The sequence below is a fragment of the Ostrea edulis genome, chromosome 8 (genome assembly GCF_947568905.1).
Source record: "Ostrea edulis chromosome 8, xbOstEdul1.1, whole genome shotgun sequence".
In the NCBI taxonomy this organism is placed as follows: Eukaryota; Metazoa; Mollusca; class Bivalvia; order Ostreida; family Ostreidae; genus Ostrea; species Ostrea edulis.
In genome coordinates, this window is record NC_079171.1 from 356829 (window position 1) to 372489 (window position 15661).

At 37.0% G+C, this 15661-nt stretch overlaps 2 protein-coding genes across 2 annotated transcripts; both read right to left on the bottom strand.

Moving 5' to 3' along the window:
- Window positions 1–1993: 1993 nt before the first annotated feature.
- Window positions 1994–8276, bottom strand: LOC125658751 (neogenin-like). Its single transcript, XM_056147810.1, has 3 exons — window positions 8014–8276; window positions 5910–6046; window positions 1994–5219 (listed from the first exon to the last, which is right to left on the bottom strand). Exons 1-3 carry the CDS (start codon window positions 8168–8170, stop codon window positions 5121–5123), a joined length of 393 nt encoding a protein of 130 aa, XP_056003785.1. The 5' UTR covers window positions 8171–8276; the 3' UTR covers window positions 1994–5120.
- Window positions 8277–11886: 3610 nt separating this feature from the next.
- On the bottom strand, window positions 11887–14951 carry LOC125674273 (uncharacterized). Its single transcript, XM_056146797.1, has 2 exons — window positions 12900–14951; window positions 11887–12801 (listed from the first exon to the last, which is right to left on the bottom strand). Exons 1-2 carry the CDS (start codon window positions 14949–14951, stop codon window positions 11887–11889), a joined length of 2967 nt encoding a protein of 988 aa, XP_056002772.1.
- Between the last annotated feature and the right edge of the window lie 710 nt (window positions 14952–15661).

Genomic DNA, 15661 nt, shown 5'->3' on the forward strand with positions numbered 1-15661 from the left:
GGTAAAATTTTCTGCGGACTGGTTGAAATTATACCCCATCAGTCCGACTGGACTGGTGACATAAAAAGTTAGCTTCAAGCCCTGTGGGACAAGATATTTTTAAAACGTGGATAAATTAGTATTATGTGGTAATGACACATTTAGCTAAGATTCCTAAAACATGAAAATGAAAAACGTAAAAAGGGACAACATAAATTGGTGAGAAATACATGTAGTTATATCTTTCGAATTTCCTCCATTGTTTACAATAGTGCAATATCTTTGAAAGATGCGCCTTTGACAGGGACCAGTCATTTAGTCTGTAGTAATAATAGTAGGGAACATAATGGGGTGGTATAATATAGACCCTACAATTATTGCAGACAAAACTACCGGTTCCTGTGGTGCAATACGTACACAATCAAAATAAGGACAATGCACATTGCATTGCAAACTGCACGGCGTCTCCTGCATTGTGTCGCTAAGTGCAGGGCATAATGACAACACATTTTTGGGATTCTCTATATCCTAGAAAACCTTTATAACAATGCTAAACCATAGTAAACGACGCGACAAATATTGTCCTAGTCGTGTGTCATGGCGTGACGAGATCGAGACTCGGAGACGGTAGACCCTTCTTTCGCTGCCCAGTGAAGAAAACCAACGCGGTTACTCGTACTCGTAGGGGAAATTGTAATAGCCTAAAACCTAACAATATATACTTTGCGAGAAATGTGCCTTGAAATCATTTTTGAAACCAAAATAAGAAAAATTTACTTACACGTGACAACATCTTCGCAGACGCTGGATCCTTTCCGGGTGTCTCCGAAGGTTCCCGAAGTTCATTTCCGTAACATGACAGCAAAACAGAACGCAACAAAAAAATCACGGTGTTGGAAAATTAAAAATTTTTAAATACCATCTTTAAAAATATTAATCTAGATAATCTGACACCTAGTGGTTCAGAATAAGGAAAAAATCATACGAAATTTAAATATATTTCCGCTTTCGTTTGTGATGCCCATTTGAAAAATGTCTACACAAGTCGTGAAACGTATATTGCCAAAATAATACACGCTAGTTTTTAACAACTCTAGAATTAACACTTTTATGAATAAAATGAAATCTTTTTGCCCGAAATGTAAAGTTTAGATTCTAAATTTAAGGAAAGAAAACACATTTTACTCAAAATTTAAATACATAATTTCATTTTACAAGTAGAAAATTGGGCAGACTTAAAAACGTCTGCCTAATTTATACGTCTGCCTAACGGTGGTCGATAAATATTTTGCGTCGGCTGAAGTCTTATAATAGGTATGTATATATATATATATATATATATTTATATTTATATAATTCGGTTGTATGTATAAATACAAAAATTAAACATTTAAAAACTAATTTAACATAAGTTATGAAATAGTAAAGTTATAAAAACTTATCTTGTTAACTACCACTCTAATTCTACGCACTGGTACTCTGAATATCAAAGAGATGCTGTCCCGTGGGGATCCAGGTTAGAATAGGTCCACAGTACCCCTAGCTTGTCGTAAGAAGCGACTAAATGGGATGGTCCTTCGGATGAGACTGTAAAAACCGAGGCCCTGTGTCTTTGCATGTGTGGCATTATAAAGATCCCTTCCTACTAAAAGACCGTAAGCACCGAGCAAAGGCCTAAATCTTGCAGCCCTTCACCGGTAATAGTGACATCTCCATATGTGTGAAAAATCCTATAGCGGGTCGTTAAGCAATATAAAATCAAAGAGATGCTGGAGTTCCTCATTGACAATATCTTTGTAGTCTTTGCTGATCAGGTCCTCCAACAATCTGTTGGATTCCCATGGACACCAATTGTGTTCCTTTATTAGATGAGGTATCTTGATACTCTTATGAGGCTGAATTTATTCGAAAGCTTTGTAGGAGTATGAGACTAATCACTCTCAGTTATTTTTACAATGAAAGCTTTGTGATCTGCACCATACTCCTCGTGTAACCAAAAAACAACAGCTAGGAATGTACTTACGAAATTTTATTTCATTGAAGATTTTGTTCGAGGTCAAATGTTTACATGATACAAACACAACCATAAGCAGAAATCGTCAATAGTGACGTCACGTGACCACAAGGGTAAATGCTAAATGTGAATACTACTATAAAAACAAAAATACGTAAAACACAATGTATCTTTATAAATAATGAGTACACAACCGTCGAAAAAAAGCCAACTATAAAAAAAACTCTATACATAGAAGTACAGGGAAAACATGAATGTGCACAGATCAATGCTAACCAATGAAAGTCAAGTGTTGTGATGTGTTAACCAATGACAGTCAAGTGTTGTGATGTGTTAACCAATGACAGTCAAGTGTTGTGATGTGTTAACCAATGACAGTCATGTGTCGTGGTGTGTTAACCAATGACAGTCAAGTGTTGTGATGTGTTAACCAATGTCAGTCAAGTGTTGTGAAGTGTTAACTAATGACAGTCATGTGTCGTGGTGTGTTAACCAATGACAGTCATGTGTCATGGTGTGTTAACCAATGACAGTCAAGTGTTGTGATGTGTTAACCAATGTCAGTCATGTGTCGTGGTGTGTTAACCAATGACAGTCAAGTGTCGTGGTGTGTTAACCAATGACAGTCATGTGTCATGGTGTGTTAACCAATGACAGTCAAGTGTTGTGATGTGTTAACCAATGTCAGTCATGTGTCGTGGTGTGTTAACCAATGACAGTCATGTGTCGTGGTGTGTTAACCAATGACAGTCATGTGTCGTGGTGTGTTAACCAATGACAGTCATGTGTCGAGGTATGTTGATTAGACCATCGCCAGCACATGGTTTTCATAAAGTGAAAAATTCCTAGGCAGCATAGGAAATTAGGAAGAAGTCTTACACTTCATGTTTATTGTGACATATATATATATATATATATTTAGTTCAACGAGGTGTGTTGTAAAAACCAAATGAAGACAATAAGTGCGTGCCTAAATAAACATTTCCCAATCAAAGTAATAAAAAAAATATGCATGTATAAAAACTAAAAAGTGACTTCATTTGTTCAATATAACTGCTTCATGTAGCACAATATGAAAGCTACCAGCTTCCTCCTAACCTATTAAGGACATAGGATACCCACTCCCAAAAAATGCTGTAGGATTTTTTAGAACTAGTTGTAAATGTTTTCATATTGCTAATAAAAACAATACTTAGCACATATTTTCGCAATGAAACCAGCTTTATTTTTTAATTATTCATAAATCTTTACTTGAAAATTCAATGGAAAAACATAACTGAACAATTAAAATCAATCCAAAACCTCTTTTTATGGGTATATTTCATGTATTATACATTTCATATATTAATGACCCATTCACATTGTTGTTTGATCAAATAGAACATCGCTCGTAAACACAGCAAAATCCTACTTCATTTGATGCATCAATAAAAATCTTGGGCATCCTGTGACATTACGAAATTCAACATAAACACGACTTGTACAAATGAGATCTAAAAAGTCAGCAGTAAAGATCTGTATAAGGGAGCTATATGTTCACCTCCCAATCATGTAAACTTCCTCATACATAGGCTTCCCCTCTTAATTAAAGATGCTACACTTATAAATAAAACTGACCTTGACTACACTAATACACACAAGCTTACATGATTAAATCAGGAATTTTGATATTACTGAAATTAGCACCACAGTCATAATACAGACATGAAGGGATTGTGATGAAATTGTTCTACAAACACCATACTTACAGTACTTGCATTATCGGGAACCAGATACCTATATGAAATCATGATTCAATAACTTTTCAACACCATGATTGCCAAAATCATATTTTGCTGTTAAGCAAACAATCACTGATTCAGTTTAATCCTGTTCTGTGAATGGTCACTGATTCAGTTTTATCCGGTTATTAATCTGTTTTAGAATTTACTTCCAGTAACAAATATGTCATTTTACAAAGTTCCTTCTCAATGATGCGACATTTCATTACTACACCGGTGTAAAGTGCACACGTCACGCCAGTTACATTTTGACAGTGTCATCAACTGACACCCAAATCTTAAAAGTATACACCTAGTGGATATCAGTCAAACCTTTCTATCTCGTACTCTATGGGGTTCAGAACAAACTTCAAGATGTCTGAGGTTTTGAGATATTGAGGTTGAAATACATAAAGAAAATGTAGTTGGGACTTCCAACTCGCTTCAACATACCTCTGGTATTCCAGATATCGGTGTTCAACTATATTATGTTAAACAATATACAACTATATTATGTTAAACAATATACAACTGTATGATATTCTCAAATTTTGTGCACTCCAAGTTGACAATCATGTTCGATGTCAATTGATCTCTTCATGAACAATGTCAGACAGGTGATAAAACAGCCAATGGAAATGCTACGGTTTACGATGATCGATGTATGTTAAACTTATCTTATGATGAAAAATTTTGGCTTAGTATGGCAACATTTCAAGTGAGTAAATTTTCAAATTGTACAAAATACAAGGAAATGAATATCTGAATCATTATGTAGGCACCAGTAAAAATGAAATATTCTGTTCACCCCCATCTCAGACATGGAGTTGTCCATATCAAAGAGAGGCTGATTTATCATGAGAATGAGGCTCGATTTTAGAATTAAATGAATTGTTCTGTTACAAAGTTATCACATCTTTCGACAGAATTGATAGAAAATATGATATTTCACTAAAATGTTTGAAGATCTCCCTTTCCAACACATTCCATGTAATGACGCTATTCCAAATCTGCAGTTTCTAATCCACGTCTGTTAGATCCTGATTTATACACACGATGTCTCTGAATGTTTGTTTTTAATCCCTTCATTCTAGATACAGTTTGTTCTAGTCCTTCAATACAAATTTATCTTGCAGCATCGATAAATCCCACAATAAAAAGAGTGTGTATTCACCGTCATTCTTATCCACTCAATAAACACATGAACTCGTCTCACAGTCGATTGTTCACTACAATGGTGTGAGAAAAATTCAACACAGTATTTTCCACAAAACTGATGCTGCCATGTTGCAGTAAAGGACAACTTATTATAAAGGTTCTCCCTACAGCGTTCTCCAAAGTTTTCATTCTTCTCTCCATTTCAAACACTAAACCTCAAAGTTCTGTTGTGTGATGGCGTTTAAGTCTTTCATCAGACAATCCAAATTGGCCATCTCAGCAGAAAGTTCCTCAGTACTCTCAGATTTCTGTGAGAAAAAAAGACATACCAATTAATCATTATGTGATATAACTGTAAGCATCATGTGATGTGATATAAACACCATAATATAAAAACATCATGTGATACAAATATAAATGTAAGCATCATGTGATGTGATATAAACACCATCATATATATTAAACATCATGTGATATAAATATTCATGTAGGAATCATGTCATGTGATATAAACACCATCATATAAAAACATAATGTGATATAAATATTAATGTAGGCATCATGTGATGTGATATAAACACCACCATATATATTAAACATCATGTGATATAAATAGTCACATAGGCATCATGTGATGTGATATAAACACCACCATATAAAAACATCATGTGATATAAATATTCATGTAGGCATCATGTGATGTGATATAAACACCATCATATAATAACATCATGTGATATAAATATTCATGTAAGCATCATGTGATGTGATAGAAACACCATCATATATATTTAACATCATGTGATATAAATATCATATGATATCTGGTTGTTGCAAGTAAAAATGTAAAGTCAGCTCTTATGTATTACAGAAAGGTGTATAAATGGACATTACTGTAGCAAAAGGAGAAAGAAATCTTTGCATTACAATGTTACTACAGTATATAAGTTAAGACTATTTCGGAAATCATAGAAGAACTCTGGATCTGTATACCTCACCTGGATATCTGGGTCGGCACCCGCCTTAAGTACAACATCTGGAGCCTTTGGTTTGATTACAGGTATGGCACGAGGTTTCACAGGAACAGCTGAAAGAGGAGGTCCCGCCTTCTTGTAAGGGGATTGCTGTGGTTTAACTGCATGGGAAAATAAACTGGTAATCAGATAATCTTATTACAGAGGGGCACAACTTGTACCTAGAATAAGAATCATTGTTAACCATGACAAAACATATACAATACAATAGGGATAGACAAAGTATAAACCCTGCCTAACATCAAATAACTAAAGCATGTACATAATAAAGTAAAGGAGTAAGAGAAAATGGGACACCCTGCCTTACACTGGTGACTACAACATCCACAACATACACATACAGAAACAGTGTTCTGCTCTCTCAGTTAACTTTTAGTCAAGTGATAGTTTAAACTCAATGAAAAAGCAAATGACAATTTGACTGTTGGTAGTTAAGCTACTATATATGAAGCTGACATGCAATGCAGCTGAGAAATAATATTCAAAGCACTGCCATCCATAACTGACTACAAAAAGCATTTACAGAAAGAAAATTACACAATCAATTAAGCCGAAACTTTTACACAATGAATCAGAACTACTTGTAGATTAACCCTCTCAGTTAACTGGCGTTTCCTGTTTAAATCAAAGATAGACTTGTAGCAGTTGCAGAGAATTTTATGGATGGCAAGCTGAATCACAACAAGACAATGAACGATCATGCACTAGAGGACATATCCATGCTTTCTAAGGGAGGAGGTCAAAGAAGACGGAGCAGGTTAACTATAACTCATCCAGTCTCTTCCCGTGGGGATCCGGGTTAAAACGGGTCCTCAGTACTCCTTGCTTGTCATGAGAGGCGATTAAATGGGGCAGTCCTTAGTATGAAATCACATAAACCGAGGCCCCATGTCACAACAGGTGTGGCACGATAAAGATCTCTCCTTGCTCAAAGGCTTAGCACTGAGCATAGGCCTATCATTTGCAGCCTTTCACCGGCAATGGTGACATCTCCATATGAGTGACAAATTTTTAAGCGGGACGTTAAACAATTAACCAACCATTTAGTCACCCCATTTCTTGAATATGTGTTCAAAGAAATAAACCTGCTTTCCCATTATTTGTCCATCTATCCACAGGATTTAGTTGTTAAAGGTTAATCTAACATGAATGGCCAGCTTCATAATCAAATTACATTAAATCTGTTACTTTCCTGTTTACCGCAATGTGGGATAAATTAACGACTTAATGAAATACACAAAGAAAAGTTTGTTCTGAATGCACAGGTGTAAGTTATTGTCGGTCATTCATGATAATATGAAGATAACGTACAGTGAGTGATCAACCTCGTGAATCTTATAAAGAAATCGAGAACAGGAAAACACGGACCCCTGGACACACCAGAAGTGGGAATGGATATCTAGATGAAATAAGCATCCACTGTTAACTGGTCACACCCATCCTGAGCCCTCTATCTTGATCAGGTAAACGGAGCAATCCGTAGACAAAATTAATATGTACAGAAAAGCCTAACAATAGGCGTACACATTAAGTAACTCAGGCTACCCCACTGGTACAGAAAAGCCTAACACTTGGTATGAAACACAACAGCATTCAAGCTAGTGACAGGTTGTATTTGCAAATAAGATCATCATTAATACCATAAAAATTGCAAAATGCTGACTTTAAACGAGACTGTTAAAAACCCCTGTAACATCAACTTATTTGTTGAGTTTGTTAAATTTGATTGACAGGACTTAGTTTATCGACAATTAGAATATGGCTTTCCTCTACCAACAATCGAGGTGCAGTACTAGCAAAATTTTATTAGCAGTTTTAAATGTGCAAACGTGTCGAAAAGGGAGAGGGGAGATAATGTTCGTTCATTAAACACAGCTAAGATTTGTCCCTCCTTATAAAGGTAATGTTCCTCTATCTATGAGGACAATTCACTTCCTAACACAGTCAGCATTAGATGATATTGGACTGGCTATACCTGTGAATCGACTGAAATTTGACTGTTACACATAACTGCACTCAGCTCTTAGAAATGGCCGCTCACGTCACTTTGCAGGGACTCCCGTCTTACCTATTTGATGTTTGGGGTTACTATGGTGATGAACCCCAGATAGTGGTTTTGGGTGGTTAAGGGGATTTGGGGATGTAAAGCTTCTGATTGGTCGATTTCCTCTGGGTAGACTTCGATGACCTTCAAACTCGTGTTGTCCTGGTGCAATGACGGCCATAGGCTGACCTTGACATAGGGAATGACAGTCTGGGGACTTCTGGCCTGCAAAGGGAGGGAGGGGTCAAAAGGTCAAAAACTAAAAGTAGCAAAAACTAAGTTCAAAGCAAGATGAAATAATATAATCATGAAAACTGAAATGCACAACAACGGTGGTTTAATATAATAAAAATTAAGAATATCAAAACCAGGGAAAAAACTTTCTGAAATATGTAATGATAGTGAGTATTGATAAGAAAATGACAGACGTTCTGAAATATATAATGATAGTGAGTATTGATCAGAAAATGACAGACGTTCTGAAATATATAATGATAGTGAGTATTGATAAGAAAATGACAGACGTTCCAGTAAGATGACAAGAGGTGATTACAAACAGCAAGCAACAAGTGATTCTACATCAAGCAAGGAAGATTTTCATCACATTGGGATCAGTTCACATCCCATCGGGATCAGTTCACATCAAATCAGGGATCAGTTCACATCACATCAGGGATCAGTTCACATCAAATCAGTGATCAGTTCACATCACATCAGGGATCAGTTCACATCAAATCAGGGATCAGTTCACATCAAATCAGGGATCAGTTCACATCACACCGGGATCAGTTTACATCACATCAAGGATCAGTTTATCCATTTCATGATCTCTTATTCTTAGTGTTAGGATGATCATATGATCATAATATTCTACATTTGTAATCTGGTTTCAATATCAAAACTAAAAGTACTAATGGGATATTTCATTTTCACATTATTCTGTAACTATAGAAACAGGGTATTTCATTATCACATTATTCTGTAACTATAAAAACAGGGTATATCATTATTCTGTAACTATAGAAACAGGGTATTTCATTATTCTGTAACTATAGAAACAGGGTATTTCATTATCACATTATTCTGTAACTATAAAAACAGGGTATTTTATTATCACACTATTCTGTAACTATAAAAACAGGATATTTCATTATCACATTATTCTGTCATGACAACTATGGATGCTGGAGCTATCATCGTTTTCAAAAGCAGAATGTTTGTCTGTGAAGCAGAAAATTACTTGTCACCATGGTAACAGATTAAACAATAATGGAATACTACTGCACATTCACAAACACAACATACAGGGAGAAAAGTGAGAGAAAAAGTAAATAAAACACTACACTGATATCACATAGGGATGCAATTCCATGAAAATGTATTCATCCTAATACACACTCAACCTAACACACACTACACTGATATCACATAGGGATGCAATTCCATGAAAATGTATTCATCCTAATACACACTTAACCTAACACACACTCATCCTAATACACACTCATCATAACACACTGATCCAAACACACACTCATCCTAACACACGCTCATTCTAACACACTCATCCTAACACACGCTCATCCTAAAACAAACCCATCCTAACACACCGTATCACTGTGATAAATCGATACCACGGTGAACCGTTCCACTCTCATAAACCGATACCGCTGTGAACCGTTCCACTATGATAAATCGATACCACAGTGAACCGTTCCACTCTGATAAATCGATATCACAGTGAACCGTTCCACTATGATAAATCGATACCACGGTGGCCGTCCCACTGTGATAAATCGACACCACAGTGAACCGTTTCATTGCTAATATTGTGAAGCCATTTATAACAGAACATATGTCATTTATGTCATTTATAGTTAGCGTTTGCTTTGATTCTGGTTAATGATCTCCTAAGTTAAGGTTGACATTCCCAGTTTGTTTTACATCTGAAATAATGCATATTACGAAAAACCTCCCATTCATAAAATCTTCAATATACAACATGCTTTGATGAAGAGAGAATCTCTCAGGTGAACAGACGGACAGACAAATAGGTTAAATACTAAATAAATCTAGTCGGCTCAAAATGCAATAACAAAAGTCATTACAAAAACACTTACATGCATATTCTACAGGAAATGCTTGAACTACAAAAAAATGAAAGAAACAATTGTCATTCATGCAGCTATACAGAAACATGCATTCATTTCTTGTCAAGTCTATCAGTGTGGAATCAGTGGAAGAACACTATCCATTTAACATTTAGTAAATTGACAAGTCTAACAGTTATACATTTTATAGGGTGGATTCGAGTTTTCGAATTTTTGTGATTTTGCTATTTTTTCATCCTTGTTAAGGTATTTTCACTGCAAACATGAATTAATGAATTAATTCGAATGGATGGGGAAAAGTTTGTTGAAAAAATAAAACGCGACTGAAATAGATGCAGTTAGAAATCCGAATTCATGTAATTAACATTAAATCAAACGCGATTCATTTTTGACAAACTATGTATTGTGAACAATATGACTAAATAATAATTAACGGTTTTTGTTATCAATTCCTTGGAAAAATAATAATAGTGCCTGTAAAACTAGCTATGAGATTTTGTCACTTTGCACTTTCTTTCGGGCTGCCATATTTTTACGAATACAATAATTTTTGGTGGAAAATGTATGTTAATTTAATGCAATCATGTAATATTCAAAGAAAATACCCCATTATATTACTATATCTAAGCTATGCTCTCTTGTAACAGTCGAAAATGCATGTCCCAAAACAGTATTTTGGATTACAGGTTATTAAGCTATTCAGATATTCATTCACGATAGGTTAATACACTATTCTCTCATAAAAATTATCATCGTGATACACTTTCTACAAAAATAAAAGCGAAAACGTATGAACAAAATATTGAATTTCCTTAATCGCATTCAATTGAATTGCAATTTATTTTCTGTTTGTTTGACAAATTATGTGTTGCAAACAATGCGTTTAAAGAGTATTCAATGTTTTCAGTCTGAATTCCAATGCTAACCCCAGGCTAGAACATTACTATAGATATGTCACTTTTTACACTTTTTGAAGATCAAATGACGTCTAACCCCAAACTGTTCTAAGGCTAACCCCAATGCATTCTAAACACGTGTTCTTATGCTACAGTAGTTTAGATAGTAACAACTATCTACAGTAGAAAAGGTTTCTAAGTATCTCAACTCTAAATGTTAACCCCAGGGGGTAGACAACTACTATAAATATGATATAAAAATCATTCGACACTTTTTGGAAACGTTATAGCTACGAGAGTAGTTTCATGGCCATTGTTTATATAATTTATGTTAATTTAATGTATTCATCTCATATTTAAAGAACAAATCCCTTCATATCTTTCTATTTAAGCTGTGCTCTCTTGTAGCAGGTACTTAAGGTAAGGTTTGCGACAAGAGGGAGATAACTCTTGATATACCTCAACGCACTTCGTGCTTTATGACGTTATAATGAAAAATGCGTCACGTTATAGATGTATCGAGGGAAAATGACATAATATTTACTCGTTATCTACACCGCTGTTAAGTGTCAAGCGGCGTATGTGTAAATCTCTGACAAAATAATATTGTTTCTCAAATATCATTTATAAATTATTTTCTTTGATATTATAAAAGTCTACATTTTATATATATACATATATGTAGTATGCACTACGGTTAATTTCCATTAAAATTATGTTGTGACAATGTAATCTCTGCGGATCTTGCTAGGAAATGTAGGATTTATTTTTATGCTGTCATAATCAATCATTGTTTGTGAATAGTATCCTCAAAGACAAGATTCGACATTAACGATGCTAGGATTTTTTATTCCCAAGCATTTTTCAAAAAACAAACCTGACAATACTCTCTAATTACATGCTCCTACAAGTTTTCTCCAGTTCGAGAACCGCTCAAATCGGTGTGATCTGAGTTCAATGCCAGGATCTGATAAAATTTTGGTCAAGCATGTATCAACTTTCTCAATGGGACGTACTTCCTTGTCTTCACAAGGGCTCACTAGAGAGTAAGAGTCCTTAGAAAGTTCCAGCAAACCTTCATCATGACGACCATCCAAAAATTCCTTCGGTCCCTTGAGACATATGCTGTTACTCATTTTGTCAGCAGGTACAGATCTAGTAGCCAGATCTGCTGGGTTTTTCTGTGTGGGTACGTACTGCCATTGATCAGGATACGTCAACTGTCTGATATGCTGTACCCTGTTCGCTACATAAACATAGAATCGCCTGGTCTCGTTGTGTAAATAGCCCAGAACAATCTTCCTGTCCGTGTAAAACTTTACAACATCAATGTTGATGTCCATATTTCTTCTGACAATGTTTGAGACCTCAACTGCCAAGACTGCGGCACACAGCTCAAGTCTGGGTATAGTTGTTCCATGCTTCGGTGCATCCTTGGCTTTTCCCATCAAGAGTCTGGTGTGGGAAGTTTCATCTTGATAGACTGATCTTAAGTAGGAAACTGCAGCTATAGCTCTCTCAGAAGCGTCGCAAAAGGTATGAATTTCTACTCTTACCACATTTCGTAAGGAGACGGGTGTGTAGGCTCTTGGGATAAATACGTTCTCGCATGCCTTCAGAGAATTTTTCCACTGCTCCCACTGCACTCTATGATTTTCAGAGAGGGGTTCGTCCCAATCCACTGTTCCTGAAATCAGGTCACGAAGAATAAGCTTGCCTTGTATGGTCACAGGGGCTATGAGTCCAAAGGGATCAAAGAGACTGCTTACGGAGGACAGTACACCACGTCGGATGAAAGGGGTTTCCTTCAGGGAAACATGAAAGGGGTAAATTAGTCCGAGTCAAGAACCCAGTTTAGCCCAAGACTTCGCTGCATTGGTAAGTCATCCGAGTCAAGATCTACATTCTTGCGCTCCCTGGAGAGGTCTTGCAGAGGTAAGTTAGCCATTACTTCTCCACTATTGGATGCAAACCTGTGGAGACGGATCTTTCCTAAAGTCATCAGAGCATCCTTGGTTCTTGTGAGAAGGTCGATATCTTCTTCTGCAGACGAAACCGAAGTCAGAGCATCATCAACATAGAAGTTTCTTTGTACAAACTTCTTGATGTCTTTTCCAGATGTTTCAGATGCGATATCCGCTGTCTTCTGAAGAGCATAGCTTGCAATGGCGGGTGATGGTTTATTTCCAAATACGTGCACCCGCATTCTGTATTCAATTATGTCCTTGTTGAAGTCTTTATCTTTGTACCATAGAAATCTCAGATAGCTTCGATGATCTTCTCTTACAGTAAACGAATAGAACATTTTCTGTTTATCAGCCATAATTCCAATCTGCTCAATTCGAAAACGCATGAGAACTCCTATCAGGCTATTCGTGAGATCGGGTCCCGACAATAGCACACCGTTTAATGAGACGCTTTCGAAGATTGCTGAGGAGTCAAACACACATCGTATCTGTCCAGGCTTCTTGGGGTAGTAGACCCCAAACACCGGAAGGTACCAGCATTCTTCCCCGGAATGTAGTGCAGATGCAACTTCAGCATGGTTGCTTTCAAAGAGTTCATTCATAAATTCAAAGAAATGTTCTCGTTTCACTGGATCCTGTCTTAGACTTCGTTCCAGAGACCTGGATCGTTGAACAGCCATCGCACGGTTGTTTGGTAGTTTCTTGCGAGGAACACAAAAGGGAAGTGGTGCATACCAGTGTCCAGCTTCATCATTGTAAAGTTCTTTGTTCATCAAACTTAAGAACTTTCTGTCTTCGATCGAGGGTCCCATAGTGTCATCTAGATCAGTCTGCATGAAGACATCTGATGCCAGCTTAGTATTGATCATGTCCTGAGACTTTGGGTAAGAAATGCAATTAGCTGGTTCGAGCACATCAAACTTGTTAGGACAAGGGGGTAGAACAGTCGGTCCTCCTTGGGATGTCTGATAAGTCTTGCAGACACTTATGCTATCCGGTTTGTGGTTTCTGCCCAAACACATTTCTCCCATGACTACCCATCCCAGCTTGAGCCTCTGGGGCAAATGTCCGACAACTTGCTCCAGTACATGATGTACCTCAATTGCATCTCTTCCTATCAGAAGGAGGATATCGGCATCTGCATCTATGGGTTCAAGTTTGTTCGCTATGTCGCATAAATGTGAATAGTGTCTCATCGCTTCTGGAGTCGGGATCTCATTTCTATTGTTTGGGATGTCTCTGCACTCAATAATTTCAGGCAAAACAATCTTGGCTGACATGTCGACTGATTGTATGATGAATCCACCAGATTTTCTCCCAAACATTTGTGATTTTCCAGAGCAGCTCCTCAGAATGTATTCCATCAAGACACTGTTCACTCCAAAGGAATCAAACAGTTCAGATCTTGCTAATGTTTTATTGCTTTGCTCATCCAGAATGACGTATGCCTTTATTTGTGTCTGAGGGATGTTTTTGTTTGTCACATAAACTGGTAAGATCTTTGCACAGGATTTTCCATCGACATTCCTTCCACAAATTTCAGTGCATGTATTGTCAACATTCGGTGGTTTAATGGGTCCCTCCACGCCATTATTTCTCCCTTTAGGCCAATCAGTCGTCGTATTAATGTGCAGAGCTCTGCAATGATTGTGGCTTCCGCAATCTCTGCACACAATGACAGTTGTGCAATCACGTTTCCTATGGTCCTTCGAAGCACAGCATTTGAAGCAGACACCAGAATCTTTCAGAAGTCGACGTCTCTCTTCTAAGGGTTTCAGTCTAAATGCCTTACAGTCATTCAAATCATGCTTTGAATTTATATGAATAATACACCTTGGATGTTTGAAGACTGTTTTCACTGGCTTAACGTTGGTGTTGGTGTCTGTCATTTTTACATTGACTCTGTTGCGCGGGGTGCTCATTGGATGTTTTTCCATGTTGTTGTTGTTATCGTAGTTTAGTCCTGGGTCGTTCTTAATGTAGCTCATCTCCTAAATAAAGTCTAAGAATTCACTGAAAGAAGGGAAGATCGCGCTGTGGTTCTTCTTATACCTATTTCTCGCGATGTCCACTTCTCCTGAAGGGAATGAGGTAGCTTCTGTATAATGGGCAAAACACCAGAAGATGTGTCATAGTAGGACAGCAGGCTACTGTAGGTTGAGTTCTCTTTCACACTGTCGATCTCCACCAAGATGTCCGCCAACTCAAACAACCTTTCATTGTCTCGGTTATTTAGCTTTGGGAATCGCTCTATCTTCTTTTTAAGAGCCGCCTCCACCATCTCGGGACAACCGTACCTGTGATCTAACCTGTCCCATAAACGGGCTATACGAAGAATGGGTCTATTGACATTAGATATGTTTAGACTTTGTGCATATTTTGAAGACACAGGTCCCAACCACTTGATTAGTAGTTCAAATTCCTCCGATGGACCAATATTTAGTTCATCCATTACCTGTTTGATTTGAATTGATTTGATTTGATGTTTTCCGCCACACTCAACAATTTTTCAGTTATATGGTGGCGCCCAGTTTTTGTTGGTGGAATAGAACCCAGATACAATGCACCTGGAAAGAGACCACCAACCTTCCGAAAGTAAACTGGGAAACTTTCTCACTTACCGGCGCGAGCAGGATTCGAACCCGTGCCGACAGAGGTGAGAGTCCGTGTGATTTTGAACGTGATGCTCTGACCACTC